The sequence below is a fragment of the Polyergus mexicanus genome, unplaced genomic scaffold (genome assembly GCF_030449975.1).
Source record: "Polyergus mexicanus isolate NDT 795.1 unplaced genomic scaffold, iyPolMexi1.0 SCAF_2, whole genome shotgun sequence".
In the NCBI taxonomy this organism is placed as follows: Eukaryota; Metazoa; Arthropoda; class Insecta; order Hymenoptera; family Formicidae; genus Polyergus; species Polyergus mexicanus.
This window is the reverse complement of record NW_027223322.1, coordinates 10999494-11019480: the sequence shown is the minus strand read 5'-3', so window position 1 is coordinate 11019480 and position 19987 is coordinate 10999494. Positions and strand designations below refer to the sequence as shown.

Here is a 19987-nt window from a genome sequence, read left to right as displayed (position 1 = left end):
CAAAGAGTTTGATTTGAAATTTTTAAAGAGATTGATTGAAATTGTTATATAACAGAAGAATATATAATTTTTATGCATATGTATGAATTTTTATCAATTTCTATTCATTAATTTTTTATATAGCCGTATATGGTATAATTAAATATATTACTTATACGAAAAAACGTTGATCATTTTCAGATATAATGCTCTGACATTCTAGAGATTTATGAAATGCGAACGAGAGAAAAACATTGTTTTTTTTTTTTTACGAACACTAATTCGGAAAAAAATCATCAATTGGAGAATTAAATCGGACTTACTTCGTTCGAGATTGCGCGGTCGTCGGTCTTCCATCGTTCAAAAGAAAAAGGACTTTCTGGCTCCTTTCTTTTTCCTGTAGCTCTCTCGGATTCTCCTGATAATTGATTACTTACGTAGCGGTTTGTTTGTTTTCCAGCATTTTCATAGATTTTTCCTTCCTGAAACAGAAACAGGAAATACAGGAGCAAGCGAAAATCTTGAAGGAGCAGGCCAAGGCCGCCTCCTCGAAGAAAGTTTGGCCGCAATTCAATAAGCCAAATTAAAAATTGTCGAGAGACGTTCGAGACGTTTTCCGATGCTTCTCACACGTCGGATTTATGACCGCAAAGTTTTCTAATTTTCACATGTAATTCATTGGGCACGTTTCTTTGTTTTACTAAAGTATACAGTTTAAATATATTAAATTGTATAAGTTTAATTATATACATATATATATACACGCGGATTATTAAATAAATTATTTCTAAATTATTTAAGAAATTTATCATAAAGGGTTTTAATGAGAAAAATTAATAATTGATTAATAGAAAATAATAAATATATATAGGAATAGAAAGAATGAAAATAGGAAATAAAATTAAAAAAGAAAAAATAGGAAAATGATTAAAGTGGAAAAATATTCTAAGTATTCATTAAATTTACAGTTTGATATTTCATAATACTGTCTGTCCGTAAATTAAATTATTTGATCATTCGTTTTAAACGGCATGTATTTTTTTACGGATAATAATGATATTTTGTTTGATTATAATATGAATAATTATTTTAATTAATTTTATTGCGACATAGTGAACGTGGCCACTGAGTTCCAATTCCTTGAAACAAATGTGCGATTGTTATTTCAAATTAGCTTATCGTTCATATTGTATAGTAAAAGTTGTAGGCGCGTTTATTTAGACGAAATTAAGAATTTCGCGAATCCGCGCAAAAAGCTTTTTCTTTAGCGATAGTGAATAAACTTTTGCATGCGGTAGAGTAGTGAATAATAATCAATACAATTAAAAAAACACGTGAGAATATTTACTAACTTCGATGAGTGTTCGAATGCATGCATCGTAGATACCGTGCACGAATAGCTCGAGACGACTTTCGAAGATTACGCTTTTGAAAATATATTTTTTAAACATCCTTTTAAATGATATTTTGTGACCGTGGAAGATTTAATATTAAAAATTAAGATAGTCTGAAAATCTTTATACCACCTTTTTTTTTCTCAATATATTATATTATTTTTTTATCCTATGCATAAGTGTATTAGAGGATCGAATGTCAGAAAAAAAGTTTTTCAGAAAAATCTGCGACTTTTTTTAAGATTTCGTCGGATCTTGATAATAAAAAAAATATCATTTTTTCTTAATCTATCTTTTTTAAATATTTTTTTCGACGAGAAGCGTAATTTTCAAAATGTTCGACGAACGCGTTCTTCCTGATCGGATATGTACATAGAATTTGCACGATGATAATTATCGCTTTCTTTCGATTGAACTCGACTGGAGGACGCGTCTGAAAGTCGCTCTCGAACAAATTAAAGCAAAAATACATGAACGCATAATAGCAATTGGCAAATCGTAACCCTGGCCGCTGCTAACCGATCCAGATAGAGAGAAAGATAAAAGTCGCATGAGCGAAAGAAAGAACGAAAACAAAATTAAAAATCATCCCCCTGTGTATACATGCGATACGTGCAGTTTGAAGAAGCCGATGAAGTACGATCCGAGTAAGAGCGAGGCGTATAAGGCTCTGCAAGAGGAGGAACTCGGGGACCAGGTGCAGGAGGTCAGGCAACCAGTTCGCACCGGCGTCTTCACACCGCAGAAATCGAACAAGGTACATTCCTTTTCTTCACGTATTTTCAAGCGATACGACAATATCGTACGCCTAATCCAAAACCGATTCTTTTCTCTTCGAGACATCTTATTTTATAAATTCTTATTTTTGCGACATTAAATATATTTAAATGTGTTGTAAGGGATAAGAATAGTGTTAAACGACATGACATTTGTTGAACAGATATACCAGACTCCACCGAAAAGTCCTGCATACGTGAGTATCCGCGATTCTTCGTTTTGATCGATGATTAATTTAGGATTCACAATTTTAGAGAAAATTTATCAGGCTAAAATACAATAGAAATGCATTTCTCTTTCGCATGTTATTGCATGGATTCTATGCAAGAATAATATGAAATGCTGAATAGACTATGTTCTCTGAACTTAAGATTCTCTCTTTGATTCTCTATTGTATTATTATCATTCATTTCATTAAAAAAACGCATATTATAAAATATCACTGAAGAATATTTCTTTTTAACATGCCGTCTCTAAAATGGCCTAATCACACAGTTTTTAATTATTCACGCGTTTATTATTATTGTCATTTGCTTACCGGAAAAATTTATTGACCATTGTCGGTCCCGTATATTTTATAACATTACCGAACACAGTCGGCCGACAAAACGGCACTGGATTATATAAGTGACTTGGCACGAGGCGTTACTTCTCTTGTGCTTCTTTCTTTTTTGTCTACCGAAGCTTCGTGCCAAATCATCTCCCAGTAATAATCGACCGCTGCATTTCATCATCGGGATTATGATAGATCCGATACACTCATCTTCTTCTCTAAATTTACAGAATGAAAGATCTCACATCGAATCGTTCGATTATTTAAAGACGCGATTATTTCATATTAATATACATTATCATTACATATATATACATTATTAAATTTAATTGTTATGTGGATGTGTCATTTAATCATCACGATCGGAGATATAATTAATCTAATTTTCGGCCTCTGTTTCGTTAAGGGTGGATATAGACGTCCCTTTCCCCTCCCTTTTGTTAAGGATCTCATCAACGACTATTAAAATTTTTGCAGAAACTTGTACGTGCGTTTTCTATTACTTTTGCCTAAAGTGTTTCCGCATAAAGAAATTAATTCATAGGATAAATGTGCTATTTCACTATGCTTATACTATCGGGTGTTTTGTTTTTTTCTTTTGTGTTAAGCTACAATCGTGCATGCCGTCTCACGAGATAAAAATCGTCTTGTCCATAGCATAAATTAAACTTTTAGCTCATTTATAACGTACATTTACAGATCAAATCGGAAATATAAAGCGGCTCTGAATAATTCAATTTTCAGATAAACGTGCTCGACGACGAAGGCGAGAAGATTCATCAAAGTAATAGCTTCAAGAGGATCATGTACAGTGTGCTGGGACAGACCGATTATTAAAAGCCGAACTGACCGCTATATGTAAATGTACTACCATTTATTTATGTTAAATAAATCTATATTTTATTTATTGTACTACGCAATAAACGAATTACGCGTGAGGACGAATGTCGAATAAAATCTCTTTTAACTGAGATTGCGCATGTTTAGTAATTGGATTATATTTTTTAGAGAAACGAGCTTATTAAGTGCATATACATTAAAGTTTATAAAAGCGCTAATTGATGAATTGCACTCGACATTCATTGCTTGCCGGATAAAACAATGCCATGTATTTTTAAGCGTAGCAATAATAATAGTTATCTTAAAACACGTCGTTAGCACGCGGGGCTTGCAATCTTATATATTTTACTCGAGATTAATATTTTTTTTTTTTGCTAGCCTGCATTAAGATAGCTTACTCTTTCTCCTCTCTGCATCTCGATGTATCTATTTTTTGACAATCTATTTACACACTGTATTATACTTTTAACGTTATGCACAATGAAAAATTAATTTTCACAAAATACATCTTGTCTAATTTCACCTTCTTTCCTCGAGATTAATTCAAATCGGAGTCAGATTTTTCTTCCCAAGAACTTCTAATTAATTTCATATACAATTAATTATAATTATTGCTTAACTCATAGATATAGATGGTAAAATTTAAATAAGTATATCATACATATTATTAATCTCACATATCACGAAAAAATATGCAATAAAAGAGAAATAATTAGATATTTTCTTCTAATTATTTTTCAATGAACTGTTACATGTATATCTGCAAATTGTAAATATTACGAAGGGAAAAATATACGCATCAGATACGTGAGATAATTTAATTCAATCAGCATTAAGATGTTACAATATCGAGAGTAATATCAACGGTTTTCGTTAAATAAAATTTTAAAGTGTCAGATACTTACTTGAGGGAAATCAGTTTCTGTTTAACATTCAACCATATGTGTTCTCATATTATCGTTATAAACACATATGATGATACGATTAGGAACAAGTATAACTGAAGATACTGTAGCTTTCATTGGGTTGTCTAAATAATAATATCGTACTAAATCGTTAGATATCACATAACTATCGTTTCATATGCATCAAGCAAAATAAAATTGATTCATCTGCTGCACATATAAATCAAATATTATGATATATACAATACTTTCTTCCAATTAATAAGGTGTATAGTGTTACTTCTTAAGATTTCTCCGTGTCTCATCTTTAAATAGTACAGATAGAAGAATATAAATACCGTGCATTTGCATATCTTCGCACAGAGGATCATACGAGCCACGGATGCCCCGGCTAAATTATTATTATTAAAATTAATCCCTAGATGTGCTATTAAAAATTACTAATTTGTCTTCTACTCTCAACACTCTTTACTGAGCTGAAGTATTCGTCGATACTGTCCATGGGGTAGCACTAGAGGCTTCGATTGACATTTTTTTTAAGCTTAAACCAACATTAATTGAGAAATACTTTTCAATTAATACTTTCAATTTAATGTCGCGTTAATGCAATCGAAGCTGCGAAATATACAATTCGAGAATGCGCTAATGCTACGTCACACGTCTGCATCGTAAATGCGCTGCTAAACCGCCAATTATTTAACCTTTTATAAGAATACAGTAAAGTTAATAAAAAGTTAAAGTAATTAGCAACCATCTCATGGCATAAATTACTAAAAGAAAAAAAAATTGCCAAGTGTCTGCTCATAATTCTTTACCATGGACAGTTTTCTCTCCGAAGTATACTTCAGAATTGCTATACATTAAAATGTACGCACTGCATAACATTATATAAATTAATAATACTTTTCCTGTTATCTTATCAATTTCACAAAAGATTAATTCAAAATAAAATACAAATAAAGTGAAATACAGAAAATGACTGGCGCACAAATGTTTCATGTTCACATAGATTATAGATCAATCGACTAGCACGTGTTTCACTGAGAAATATTTTTACAGATATATCTGTAAAATTAACTAAGATATATAAAAGTTCTACCGATTCCAATCACGCGCATCAAGCATATCTTCCAAACTTACATGTATGATCGAGTTTTCTATTAAGAAAAAAGTGTACAAACTTTAATATAAACATAAATAAGAGAAAGAAATGCATATACAGATAAGTTGCTTATTGCAAATCAGTAATATAAATAGCTAAAAAATCCCTAATGTAAACTAACAATCAAATTGGATAGTAGTAACTGAAGGCTATCATACTTAACTTAGTTAATTTTATACTGTCCATATATTATGCAAGTCGATGACAGAAAAACATATTGCATTTTGGACAAACGAACGCGATACATTTGTGCGCGTGTGCAAACTTAAATGTAAGAGATATCATTACAAAGAAATTGTTTAAATGACTACGGTATAATCTCTGTTATATGTTATGCGACGAGCAGGACACAACAATATCGTAATTGATGCATTAAGATATGAGAAAAATAAATAAATCTTCAGTTTTCTACATATAACGCTAAAAAGGATCATTAAAAACTGAGAGAATCGTCAAGTAGTTGCTTAAGTTCCTTGAGATGTTGCATTTTGCTGCCAGTTGCGGGTGACGCTGCTGTAGGACGTCCAGCATAGCTAAAACATTAATATTTTCATATACAGTGTCATTTCTTACGTACAGTACATACTTTTAAAAAGCGATTTATAACTATTATCAATAATATTAAGTCAACGATCCCTACTGATGGAAGAATTACTTCTGATCTTTGAGAAACTCAATTAAATATTACCACAATTAATTATACACACTTATATGATTAATATAATTATATATTAATTATTTTTTTAATTATTTAAATTATATGGTTTTAATATAAACAATATTTTTGAGATATGAAGTAAAATAATTTTGTATATGGTTTACATTTTCCAAACATGTGGAAATTATTCAGAATCATAGTTTTTTGTTATATATGAAAACAATCATATTTCATTATTTTGTCAAGGTTACCTTACTATTCTCTGCTTTGGTTCAGTAGGTTCCGTTGACTGCTCTGATACAATTGAGGGTTTTGTTGGTTTGTTTGGTGAAAACAAATCAGCTAACCATCCTCGATCATTTTCACTCGTTTCTGATGTATCACTGTAACACACGGCCCAGATTCTTTATTTTATTTTCGTGAAGTAGAAACGAAAAAAATAGAAGTTTGCCTATATAACATATAATAACTTATTGCGAAAGAAAGACACATATACGCATAATACTTCAAATACGTATAATAAAATTTGAAATTTTTAATATAAAATTTCGATATGTCGCGATAAAATAAAAAACGTGGGCCGTGTGAACAAGATACAAGAAACAAGGAAAAAAAAGAAACGCAATATAGTATAATACATAGTGAACATGTAAGTGCATTCACACACATACATCTTACTTATACATTCCATAGTTAGAATTTTATTGTCGGTTTTATTATTTCGGTACTTACATTACGTTTCGCGTGCCATTGAGCGCCGTGTGGAATCTCGGTTGCACATAGGTCCAAGCGCCTTGATTCTTATGCTCCTCCTGAGACCACAACAATTCCGCATTGGGATACTTTGCAGCCTCCTTCTTGACGAGATCGTATGGGAAGGGCGAAATCTATAGAATCAAAATAAATTGATTAAAATATCTTCAAAATATTGTAATTTTTATTATTATGATTAAAGAAAATATTTGAATCAAAATATTTTTTTTGAATTTATTCCAAAAATAAACGACTGACCTGTTCCATCCTGGCGATCGCGATTTTGTCGTCTAATTGCCGTTCAGCGCGAGCTTTCTTCAGATCGTAATAAACCTTTCCAGAACAGAACAGTAGCTTCTTAACGTTATTGGGACTCTGTGCTGCCGTACCCTCCTCCGGTATCACTCTGAGGAACTGCGTGTCTTCTAACATCAAGTCAAAACTAGATTTGGCTTCCGGATGACGAAGTAGCGACTTTGGTGTCATTATGATCAACGGTTTTCTAAATGGCAGCGCGATTTGCCGTCTCAGGATGTGGAAGTAGTTAGCCGGCGTGCTGCAATTGGCAACGATCCAGTTGCTATCGTGCAACTGACGCACGGCGAACTCTTCGCTTTCCGGCGGGAAGTAATCCGGATCATCGGCGGACATTTGAAGGAAACGCTCCAGACGAGCACTGGAGTGCTCAGGACCCTATGGTAGCAAAATGAAAAGCAAAATAAAATTGACAAATTATGAAAACAATTCAAGTTTATTCACAAGTTTGATTTCGTTTATTTACCATTCCTTCGAGACCATGAGGTTGCAACATGACCAAACCAGATTGCCTAACCCATTTGGCTTGACCGCTGCTGATAAATTGATCGATTATACATTGCGCCGTATTATTGAAATCTCCGAATTGAGCTTCCCAGCATACCAATGCATTAGGATTTGTCATAGAATAGCCCAATTCAAATCCTATGATTACGATAAAGTTACTATAATATACGAATAAAAATTATAGTATAATAATTGCGCCAAATAAAAGTCCGGGGTCTTACCAAGAACGCCGAATTCGGATAAAGAGCTGTTGCACACTGTGTAAGGTGCCTGATCGGGATACAGATAGCAAAGCGGCCTGTAAGTAGCCTTGTCGACAGTCTGATGATGTAGCACGTTATGCCTGTGCGAGAATGTGCCCCTCTCCACATCCTGACCTGACAAACGAACGTGAATACCTTCTTTGAGGAGAGATCCGAAAGCCATAGCTTCGCCGAGAGCCCAATCGACAGTTCTAGCCTCGATCATTTCCATGCGAGCCTTTAAAATACGCTCGATACCTGTAACAAGTATTAAATTCAAATTAAATTAACACATTTTTTTATCATATTTAAATATAATTTTTGCATAACGTATTTTTATATACATCTTTCTGTATACGTTCATATAATTTTAATTTATTTCTTTGTTCCAATATCTCTTGTTATCTCACATTTCATTTTTTCTAACTTAATTCTGTTTACCTTTGTGAATGACAAACTCAGCGGCATTTGGCGGTGGTGATGAGAATTTTTTGCCAATGTGTACGAGTGTATCTTCTTTGATACCAGTGGGCGAGACCTTCAACGGATCCTTTCCTTCGAAGAAACCGGACCATGGCGAGTCCAACCAATCCTTGTACTTGATGTGTGTCTCCTGTTTAGCGTTGTTATACGCTTCTTCACAAATCTTTTCGTATTTATCTTTGACATCCTACAACAGATAGAAATTTTTGGCATAAGAGCAGTCATATAAAATATATTTTATGCGTACGACTTTCGTACCTTAACTTCCTCGGGGGTAACAACACCATCATTGATGAGCGAATTGGCATATTTGTCGAGGGCTGGCGGAGTTTTCTTGATCTTGCGGTACATCAGAGGCTGTGTGAACATCGGCTCGTCGATTTCGTTGTGGCCGTTACGTCTGTAGGATACCAAGTCGATTACAACATCCTTGTGGAAGGTGGCTCTCCATTCCGCCGCTACCTTGCATACATGCATTACGGCTTCGGGATCGTCAGAGTTCACATGGAAGATGGGCGCGTTCACCACTCGCGCTACGTCTGGGGAAAAAAAAAAAAAAGTTTGTTTATGCTAGATTGTAATTAAAAAATAAAACTAAGACTTCGTAAATACCAACCAGTACAATATGGAGATGATCGCGAATGCCTTGGGTCCGTGGTGAATCCAATTTGATTATTCACGACAATGTGTATAGTACCGTGAGTGGTATAATCAGGCAGATCGGATAGATGCATTGTCTCGAAAACAATTCCCTGACCGCAGAACGCTGCATCTCCGTGAAGAAGAATAGACATAACCTGGAACATAAAATATTATTATACTCTTCAAAATGATTTTTTATGCAATAAAATTGTAGAATTGGACCTAATATAATTAGATATCCAATTAATAATGTTTTATTTATTTTATATAATTAGATTTTTATTTTATTAATAATTTAATTGATTTAAATCTCATAAGATGACAAATTTTTTAAATTTAGATCCATTTATTGATATCTAATTATATTATATTATATAATATTAATTATATTATAATATAATTTTTTTTTTTTAAAAGAAAGAAAAACGCATTTTTCAGCCTGCGTTTATACTTTTTTATAAAAATCTTTTTATATTTAGAATTTTATATTTTTATATTTAGAAACTTGATTTATATAATAACTATTTACTTTTTTGCCTTCGCCATCGCCACGGTAGAATTGCTCGGCACGCGTTTTGCCTTGAACCACTGGATCTACAGCCTCCAAATGCGATGGATTCGCAACCACAGCGAGACGAATGTTCTTATTCGTTACACGATTCAAACGCTCGATGTATGTACCCAAGTGATATTTCACATCACCGGAACCCTAAAAATCATTTCATCGTTACTAGGAGTCGCAACGAATCGCGCAAAGATTAAGAATGCTTTAGCGGAATACACTATCTAGTACACAGCTAAAAAACATCGTTGGTTTTAATGCTTACATCATCGGCGGCTTCGAGACCAGCAAATTGTGTAAATATTTGACTCAACGGCTTGCGACAAACATTAGCGAGAACATTGAGACGACCACGATGAGGCATACCCATGACAATCGACTCGACTCCCAACTCTGTGGACTTGTCGATCACTTGTTTCATAGCTGGAATCAAAATTTCACAACCCTCCAGGCCGAATCTCTTCTCCGAGGACCATTTGCGCGCCAAAAACGCTTCAAATCTGCGATTCAGATAAGACGCTTTTACTAGACATGCTTCTTAGATAATTAAAGAGATGAAAAATTAAAAAACTGAATTCCATGTTTAAACAAAAAATATATCTTGAAAAAAATGTCTTTTATAGAATATATAAATTCAATGATATTATATATATGAAAAAATAAAATATGATAAATAGAAAACAAAAAATTTGTGACTAGCAGAATTGGCATGAATCTGGTACTCCATTGACACCGTTGTTATTACCCGGTTGCGCGCGTCAATCTTGCTAAAATGAGTCTTTTCTCATCGTTCGTCACTTCCATAACTCCGGGTGTCTCCATCTTTTGTCTAATCCAGTTGCATTGTTCCAAGGAGTTAATGAACATGAACTCGACGCCGATGTGACCGCAGTAAGCGGCCTCGAGCCGCTTTAGGATCTCTCGTAGCGGCAACGATTTCTCCTTGCCACCAATAAACGTGGTCGACGGCAATTTGAAAACGCGATCCATGTCAGATTCCTCTGTTTCAAGCACGTGCAAATAAAAAACACACGGATTTTACATTATTCCAAAGCGCAGCATCCACAATTGAGAATTATGTTTATAAATGTTGCAGTTTATAAATATATTACACTCATTGTCAGATATTTCTGTATATTTAAATACATTGTGCATTTGAGCAAGCTATAACGGTTTCAAAAATATTTGTAACTGTAGCATTGATTTTTCTCGCATATTTAATTATATAAAATAGGTCGCTTAGTATGAATAAATAAAAAATGTAATTGTATGTATAGGAAATTGTTGGAAAGTGATAAGTGTACTTTTCTTCCTACTTGTTTCGTTTAAAACTGATACTGAAAATGTGTCTTTTAAACACTTCAAGATTTTACTTTCAATCTCAATTATTTCTTGGGTACAATTTAATATTTACCCTTAAAAAAAAAAAAAAAATTCTGTTTAATAAATTATATTTAAAATATATATGTCGCGCATATATATTACATATTTGTAATTTCTTTCTTTAAGAACGATATAAATCTAATATTCACACAATGTGAAATATTTGCTAACATAAAAACATGCATTATATTTTTCAGAGATAATGTAAATGTATTGTGTGTTGAGATCACAATATATGAATATATCATAATACGCGTGACACTGCAAACAGATGCTAAACTTAAAGGGAAGATAAAGTTTTCTGTTAAGAACAAAAAGTTGCAAGCTCAAATAAAGCATCAATAATTTAAACCATCATCAAAAATTAAAATAAAACAGAATAGCGTAATATAAAATATATTGTAAATAAAGAACATAATATAAAGTGCAGTGAGAGGGATACACAAAATAGAAGGAAAAGATACATATATTAGAGTATTGTCAGAGATAATATACGCAATTTCAATTTGGCAGCAGAACAAGAAATTCAAAAGTAAAAGAAGAACAAAATTAGTTTTTATAGCTAAGTTTTATATAAAAAATGGAAATCAAATGTCTATTGTATTAAAATATTTATATCCAGATATCCACATGTCCTTCCTCCATTTCCTCTACAGAAAATGCTTAAGTTAATAATACCTTGTGTGCAAATATATTTACATAGTATAGATAAAGCACTAAAGAACCTGATCTTTATAGAGGCTTTTGATCAGAAATTCAGTCCCAAATAAAAGATGAAATAAACCAACACCATTCAAAATATCCTAGCGCGAGTAAAAGACAACTTTACTTTAGGTTTTCCTTGGTTTGAGCAACGATTATTACATACTTTTCATTAGAACAGCTACTCGGTATTGCAATTCCTGCGAGAAAGTAGTACGTAGTCTCTTGCCTGTGAACATTATACTCAAACTCAACAATTGTATTGAATACTGATCGTCAAAGAACTTTCTTCTTAATATGTTGTACTCAGTTTACATTTGCTCGATAAGACGAATTGAAGAAAAAATTAGTCACTATAGTTGAATCAAGAATCTTTCTGATTTTGTTAATAATTAAATATGTTGCACATTTCATCTTTCACATCTCTATTTAATATTGATATAATTAAGAGAATAGTCATGTTCGCAGGATGTGAGAATAAAAAATAAGTAAATTATAAGCGCTATAATAATAAGATATTGAAATATGTTGAATTCTACCAATAGAACTAATCGATAAAATAAATACATAGTAAAGTCATAACACAGAGTAAAGTTTCATAAATATTTTGTGTATATAAACTATTTTAAAGAGAATAAAATGTTCATTCTCATTAAAATTTAAATTAAACATGAGAAGAAGTTATGTATAGTTTTATGCAATCTGTAAATTGGATAATTAATCGAAAATATGCTTAAAAATAAAAAATTATAATTGAGTTATTATCAAATTGTAATATTAAAATCAAATTATAATTAGTAGCCTTCGAATGCATCAGACGCGTTTTCGTCCAAGATTCAATTTTTTTTACATTTTACTCTTTTCTATTTACGTACAGAGTCACGTGCATTTAGGCTTACCGAATGAATAATGGGTATAGAGTAATTCTTGCGGATGCCTATCATCAAGATCAGCGCTGTTGATGCCGAGTGGATCCAATTTAGCAATATGATGGCCACGAATCTGTCAATTTAATGTCACATTCATGCGAACCAAATAATTTACTTTTGATTGTGCGTGTAATTTAATATATTTAATTAAGATATAAGTTACTGTGTTTGATGTGTGTTCCATTTTCTTCAAAAAATATTCTTAGGTACATCACAGCAAAGACAGTATGTTCAACGCACACAAGCTGTTGTTATGCTTTCTAATAAAAACATAATGTCACAGTAATTAACATTCAATATGTGTATTAATATATATATATATATCAAGCTATAAAATATTTTAATTTTATTTTCATTTTGTAAATGTGTTATCTGCTCCTTTTAGTTCTTCTATTAATATTTCACGATATTATTTTATGTTATGAGATAAAGGAACAACAATGAAAGTATCTGCTCAAAACTCCCCTTATTTAATGCAATTTACATAAAGAAAAATAATATAAGAGTTAGTATACAAATTTTGGAAAGACACAGGCATGCTGGATGATAAATGTGTACAAAAGTGTTCAAAAGCAATACATATAATAACGCATACAAATTATACATGCACAGAATTGATGGAAATTAATTCTTACCTCTGACTTGCATACTGAGCAATGTACATATTTATCAATTTTTACTCTGTTATTGTAAATGCAATAAATGCATAATGTTAAACTATAATATGTCAATATATATTCAATAGTTTCATGTCTACATATGCACAAACCTTCAAATTGTGAACAAAGCTGATTCAATTATCAGTTATTGTAAAGAGATGGTGTATATCGTTTCTATATTTACTAAAATGAATGTAATGTTTACGAAAACATTTTCAGTATCAGTGTATATATAAATGCATCGTAGAGTTTCTCTTAAACACCTTCCTTTTGCACAATTTATCTAACATTTACTTTTATATAACTCTCTCCCATTTATCTCATTGAGAATAATCTAATTGTAGAATATTCTCAACATTAAAAAATAACGAAAATTTAGGAATATATTATTATAGATATATAAAATAATGGATTGCTGTTTCTTACTTGACTTAATCGATTTTATTTAAATATTATAAAATGCGTTTCATATACTATATGAATAATCATTGCGCTTTAAAATTGTATCATTTAATATGCATACTATGACATAAATAAGATTATAAACGATTTTTAAAATTATTATTTTCAAAATTAAAGATTTTACGCGAATGAAAAATTTATGAGAACATAAGTTATTAACATATTCTTTTCGTCAAATAAAAATAAAGTCTGTTAATATGTAAAAATGCTTATATGAAATAATACTATTGAATGTGAAAATTAAGAAAAGATGTCTCGATGAATGAAATTGCACAGAAAATACAAATAAAATAATCTATAAATTATATATGCATTTATACAATATAATATTCTAAATTAGTATAACGTGCGATTCTCATATAGCCTTGTAGCATATGAAGAGAAAAAACGCATGTTTATACATATATCATAAAAGAAAAGCCCGTGAAAAATCCTCTAGAAGAAAAGCCTTACCAAGCATGTATTGACGCAGCACTTGTTCTGGTGACCCTTTGCGAGCTGCATAATGCGTGTGTATCAAGTCTGTTTGCATAATGCCCAGTGGGTCCAGATCGGCAACTAAATGACCTCGGGCCTACACACCAACGAATAATCCAAAAGAAAAAAAAAAAACCTCACATTTATATAACTGTATCTACTTTTACAACTGCACCATACATAGTTATAATGAGAGAAAAAAAGCAATATAACGGCTAGATACAATGGAAAAAATTGACAGATATTTTTCCATATATATATAAATTTACGTGTTTTATAGAATATCATATATCAAGAAATTATATATATTATATAACAATGTTTACAGGAAAGAATGTTAACTTTTTACATTTTCATGTAAAAGGTATGATAAATAAATTGCAATCATTATTGTAATTCTTATCAAATAATTATTATAGTTTTAATTAATCAATTAGAAATAGCATGCTGCTGTTTCTTTTTCGATAAAAATATTTAATCTCTATTCACAGAGAGTAATAAGTAAAGATCATAATTTGAAAGATCTCTATTCAAGTTGGGAAAAACTATGAAGATGCAAGACATGCTTAAGATTGAAGAACAAGTGAACAACTAATAATTATACAAAATGAGGCTATTATGCAATATATCTCTTATTTATCATATAATCATGTGTTGATGTAGAGCATATGAGATAATCACAAATATTCAAAAATTTGGAAACATGATAGCCCCTAATAATAAGCATCAATTGTAATACATAATATCTCATGTCCCAGGTTCATATTAATATTTATTCGGACTATACATAAAACTTATATATAAAGTCTACATAGGTTGTTTTTCTATCATATATTCTAATACATTTAAATGAAACTGAGACACAAACATTGACATATTTTGTTCAGTGTATTTCACATGCATACAAATATATTATGTACGATACACATTAATGCATGCCATAGTCATTTTTGTAATGTATAAATAAATTACGAAAACTGATTTAGCAAAAATATATATCAGTTTTCGTTTAAAAAAATTATAAAGCTAAATTTATAAAAAACTTCTTTATCATATTAAAAAAATACATATATTATATATATATATATATATATATTGTAATTGTATATATTTATAATGTTTAATTTATTATAATTTAGAAGCAGACTTTCAGGCTCCCGGCATCTCTCTTGTAATTTATTAAACTTGTTAAAAATTAAACGTTAAAAACTAAAAGAATATTATTATTTTTAGATGAAGATAGGAGCAGAAAATATATTAACAATTCTGAGAGTATTGTTACAATATCCATATGACAAGTATTGTCATAAGTAAAGACAATATTTTTTGTTGTTATGCATTTAATGCATTAATTTATAAATCATTTTGTTACACAAGTGAATTAAGTGGTGAATTATAATAGCTGAAGAAAGTGTCACTTGCAAACAAAATAATAAAATTAGCAATGATTAAAGATTATCATTTCACTGACATATCTATCATGGAATTGCACAGAATAAATAGAATGTCATATATAGAATATTTTATTTGCAAATGCAACACAATCAATTTACTTTCAGTTACTGGAAGCAGAATAAACAAAAGCTTGACATCATACCTGATAAGAACGAATAATAGCTTGCACCGCTAGATGATCGTCAATAATTTTTTCACTGACGGGCGCTTGGCCGAATTGTGACCCGCCAAAGGGTAATAAAGTTCCAAGTGGCACTTGGTTGTAACTTGGAGCGAGGGATGGTGGTGCCTGATATGCTAGTCCTGGTGGAGCTCCAGCGGTGCTGTTTCGAAAGAAGGAATCCCATGACTAGGAATAAATGAAGATAAAATAAATTTGAGGAAAGTCTTTTCACAGAAAAATCTATACAACAATATATTCGAATTTACTCACTACATGCACGCTTCTCGGATCTTGCAGCCACGCGTTGTACATCCCCTCCACGTAGGAGCTCGAACTACCATTTAGGAAGGGTTCCGTTGTTACACGATTGTTACACTTGCGCGCGGAGTCGGTCGCAATTCCGGTACACTGAACGAAGATCACCTGGCTGGTCCTGGTGAACGGATGACTGCGGATCACCCAGGACGCGTATCTTTCGGGCCCGCATATTCGCGGCGCCAACGGGGTCAGCGTATTGAATACCGTCCTTGCCTTGTACATTTTCGCCTGAAATATATGAAACATGATAAAGTTTCATTCGCTCGACATAAGGAAGAGATATAGATAAGCTAATGAAACTGCGTAAATATAGTCAGAGATAAGATGTATTTCAATATTTTACGTGTCATTTAAATGCCTAAAAAGTGGTGAAACATAAACAGTTGACTATTGGCTGAAGATCGCATCTGTGTTTAGATTAAATGTTTCAAGAGCTTTAGTCAATCATAAGATATTAATAAGAGTACAGACTTAAAATAAGTATAGTGCTGATGTATGTTAAGTCAATCTTACAAGCATGATCAAAATCTGATTTATCTGACTTTATTTGCTATATTGTGTTTCCTTATCATTTTCGTTGCATCACTTAAGTTCTAGACTTTGTGCATGACATATTTATTGCTGAGATTGATTACTGAGAAATGTGAATAAGATATATTTTGCAATTGTATAAATAACGATTGATATATGTGTGATTGATATATGTCTAAATATGCTTATACAATATGTTAGACAATCATATACACATATATACATGTGTATTTATGCATGAGCCAAATAGACTCGGCCAATTTATAGCTATGTTTACAAAATTCATTATGTGCATCTCGTTTTCGACATATATAAATCATAATTTATCATAAAATGTAATATTATGTCAAATTTGAAAAACGATGATGAACCCATTAATATTCGCGTATGATTAAATAAAGATGACGCGTTATTATTGTATATTTTCCGCATAAAAATAAAATATCACCGTCTAAAATTAAATGGGGATGAGTCACAGTTATATTATCGACATATGCAATAGTTGATATTTATATTTATTCGTTTATACCGGCAAAAACATTTTTTATATCTAACTATGTTTTAATATCTGTACCATAAATATTGAGACATTGAAGAGAGTTCTATTTTTAAAAACTGGCCAGTTACCAGATTGTGTAACATGGTTCTAGAAAAAATAAGCGATAAACATTAGACATAGAAAGTTGCAGAGAATTTAAATATCTTATTGAGAATATGTATTCTGTACATATTTTTATGTAAATACAAGAAATTTGTATATTACATTAAACGATTCTCACAATAATCAATGTTTTTAGTGATTCACAAAATATTATCTGAAATATTTCGCAAAAAAAAAAAAAAAAAAAACCATAATAAATAGGTAAAGCAATCAAGGTTTTTTTTTATCACGGGCCATTGAAATCCTGATAAGCTATGATAGATGTCATTTTAGCTGCCAGACACATGTATATTCATAGTTTCTAAGATGATAAACTATATTGCGCTAGTCTCTTAGCAAAAAAAAAAGTAGTATCATTTTAGAGGAAAATTATACTCTCTATATTTTATGTCAGATGTCCAGACTGACATTTAAATAGTTGTACTAAATATTTATAGGGATTATGACAGTTCGAAATAATAAAGCATGCCAAAACTTGATAACAATACTTAATAACAGTGTCAGTCAAGATAATTTTGCGACACTGGAATATTTATTACTAGCTGTCAAACTTTCAATTATTAATCATTTTTATTTAATATTGCAATGAAATGATTAAACAGTGACATAGATACAATTTATAGCAATATTAAACATGTCTTAAAATTCTGGAGATCGAATTACAAGATTCCAACAATATTAAGACAAATAAGAGAAATCGAAGAAAATTCTAATACAACGCTTTCATTTATATCAAAATCAAGTATTGAGTAATAAAAATTTTATTATAACTTAATTTTTTTTTTATACTGCTCTTTTTTCATAACGATGGCAAAAATTGTATCATTACAAAGCATTCAACCTTGATTGCACTGTTGCAAGAAGTGCAGAGTGTCACATTTTATCTCGATTAGCTCTAAAATCTTTTAAATACCCAGTGTATAGAAAAATGTGGATAATTAACGAATTAACACGAGTTAACACATATTTGTAATCTAACTAATATAGAATAAAACGATTTCTCCGAAACGTTTCGATCGCTCGGCCTCGTTCACGCACATGTGATCCTACCGGACAAAATTACGGACTTCCCCAGTCTCCTTCGTAGGAAATCTCCGCGAGACGCGAGATCGCATGGAGGTGGGTGAGAGAAGACCTGATCGCTGCTCGCTACGTCATATATAGCGAAATGCAGCGAGATACCTATGTACACTGAAAATGCGTCGCGTCATGCCGTTACTTGAATGTCACATGCCGGGATGACAGGCCAGGCGGTTACAATATACATATATCGTCGGAGATTATCGCGTGGATTACACAACCGATCCGCAATTATTCTACGTCCATTTCTGTCAGTTGTATCGCGATACATATTCCACGCTTGAAATAAAAAAAGAATATACATAAAACTATAATTCGGCTGAAAAAAAAAAACAACAAATTTTATACTTTTTTTATTTTTAGCTGCATTTTCCGTATTTAAAACTCAACATATCTACCTGTCTATTTTAAATTACAAATGTATATATGTGTGTGTGTGTGTGTGTGTAGAGAGAAAGAAAATCCAAAGCATGTGCATTCCAAGTGCATTCTTTAATCGCATATTTTTCTACTCTTTGAAATTCCAAAAATATATAAGATGTACTCGTTGCATTTGTATATCCTTTTTGAAGAAAGGAGAGAAAAATTAAGGTCGTGAAACTTAATTATGATCTTAATTGCAAACTCTGCGAATTATGAAGTCGTGGAATAAATTGCAGAAAATTGCAATTAAACTGATCAGGCTTTGTGTATATCGAATATTCAACGTGAATACGTAACGCTATTTGATTATTTGACTCACGTGTTGGTTAAGCGGCTAGAATCTGCCGGCAGAGAAAATTGTTAATGAACGGACTCGCTAATCAATCGTTAACAAACCGTTAATAAAGTGATATGACACTTACGATGGAAACGGTAACAATTTTCGATTTTTGCACGAAATCTATATCAGCGTATTTGCGAGAATCTCGTCGATTTCTTGAAAGTGACGGTGGATTCGATTCGATTTCGTCATGAGACAGAGGCACGGCACCAGCAGCGCGCGCGCGCGCGCGCGCACGAATTGACACACGTCGGAATTTATCGCGTTTTTCTTTTTCTCTCGAGATAGGAGAATATGCCCGGGGGAGCCGAGATATATCGCGAAGTCGGCTGACTATTTTCGTCGTTTGTTGGTTTTGCACGATCGATTTTACGTAATCGAGCGTAATAATCTGGCACGATCGCGATGTAGGATGCATCTGATACGAAGCAGCTGATTGGCCGCGATCACGTGTGGTGCATCGTTAACGAGGGTTTAATGAATCGAGATGCATTGCGATGCGAGTCCTGACAATGTCGAATTCATCACGGAAAAGCTTACCTGATGTTAACACAACGACGATCATGCACTATCCACCATTTGCAACTCGCTGCTACTGCCGTTTATAAGCGCTCTTCAAATATACAAGTATT

The 19987-nt window shown here is 31.9% G+C and overlaps 2 protein-coding genes across 16 annotated transcripts in view; one reads left to right on the top strand and one right to left on the bottom strand.

The window, feature by feature from the left end:
- The window catches only part of Zasp66 (PDZ_signaling and DUF4749 domain-containing protein Zasp66), an 18158-nt gene extending 14110 nt beyond the window's left edge, over positions 1-4048 (top strand). For 4 of the 6 annotated variants that reach the window (XM_070308038.1, XM_070308013.1, XM_070308048.1 and 1 more), the window contains 3 exons: positions 1992-2130; positions 2314-2346; positions 3448-4048. In XM_070308038.1, the coding sequence (XP_070164139.1) occupies positions 1992-2130; positions 2314-2346; positions 3448-3540 (265 nt within the window). In that variant the 3' untranslated portion in view covers positions 3541-4048. Of the gene's footprint in view, positions 1-439; positions 808-1991; positions 2131-2313; positions 2347-3109; positions 3187-3447 lie in introns of those variants that run through there. The other 2 variants (XM_070308029.1, XM_070308058.1) reach the window with 2 other exon arrangements.
- On the bottom strand, positions 3699-19987 carry Nc73ef (oxoglutarate dehydrogenase Nc73EF). 10 transcript variants are annotated; one of them, XM_070307912.1, is made up of 17 exons: positions 19896-19987; positions 16273-16548; positions 15982-16188; positions 12757-12859; positions 12024-12086; positions 10518-10773; positions 10038-10272; positions 9740-9919; positions 9185-9365; positions 8827-9107; positions 8527-8755; positions 8065-8343; positions 7803-7981; positions 7280-7714; positions 7001-7155; positions 6520-6651; positions 3699-6143 (listed from the first exon to the last, which is right to left on the bottom strand). In XM_070307912.1, exons 2-17 carry the CDS (start codon positions 16540-16542, stop codon positions 6044-6046), a joined length of 3285 nt encoding a protein of 1094 aa, XP_070164013.1. In that variant the 5' UTR covers positions 16543-16548; positions 19896-19987; the 3' UTR covers positions 3699-6043. The 10 variants fall into 10 exon arrangements, with proteins under 10 accessions (XP_070164013.1, XP_070163960.1, XP_070164024.1 ...); XM_070307859.1 differs by lacking the exon at positions 19896-19987 and adding an exon at positions 19438-19732; XM_070307923.1 differs by lacking the exon at positions 19896-19987 and adding an exon at positions 19335-19353.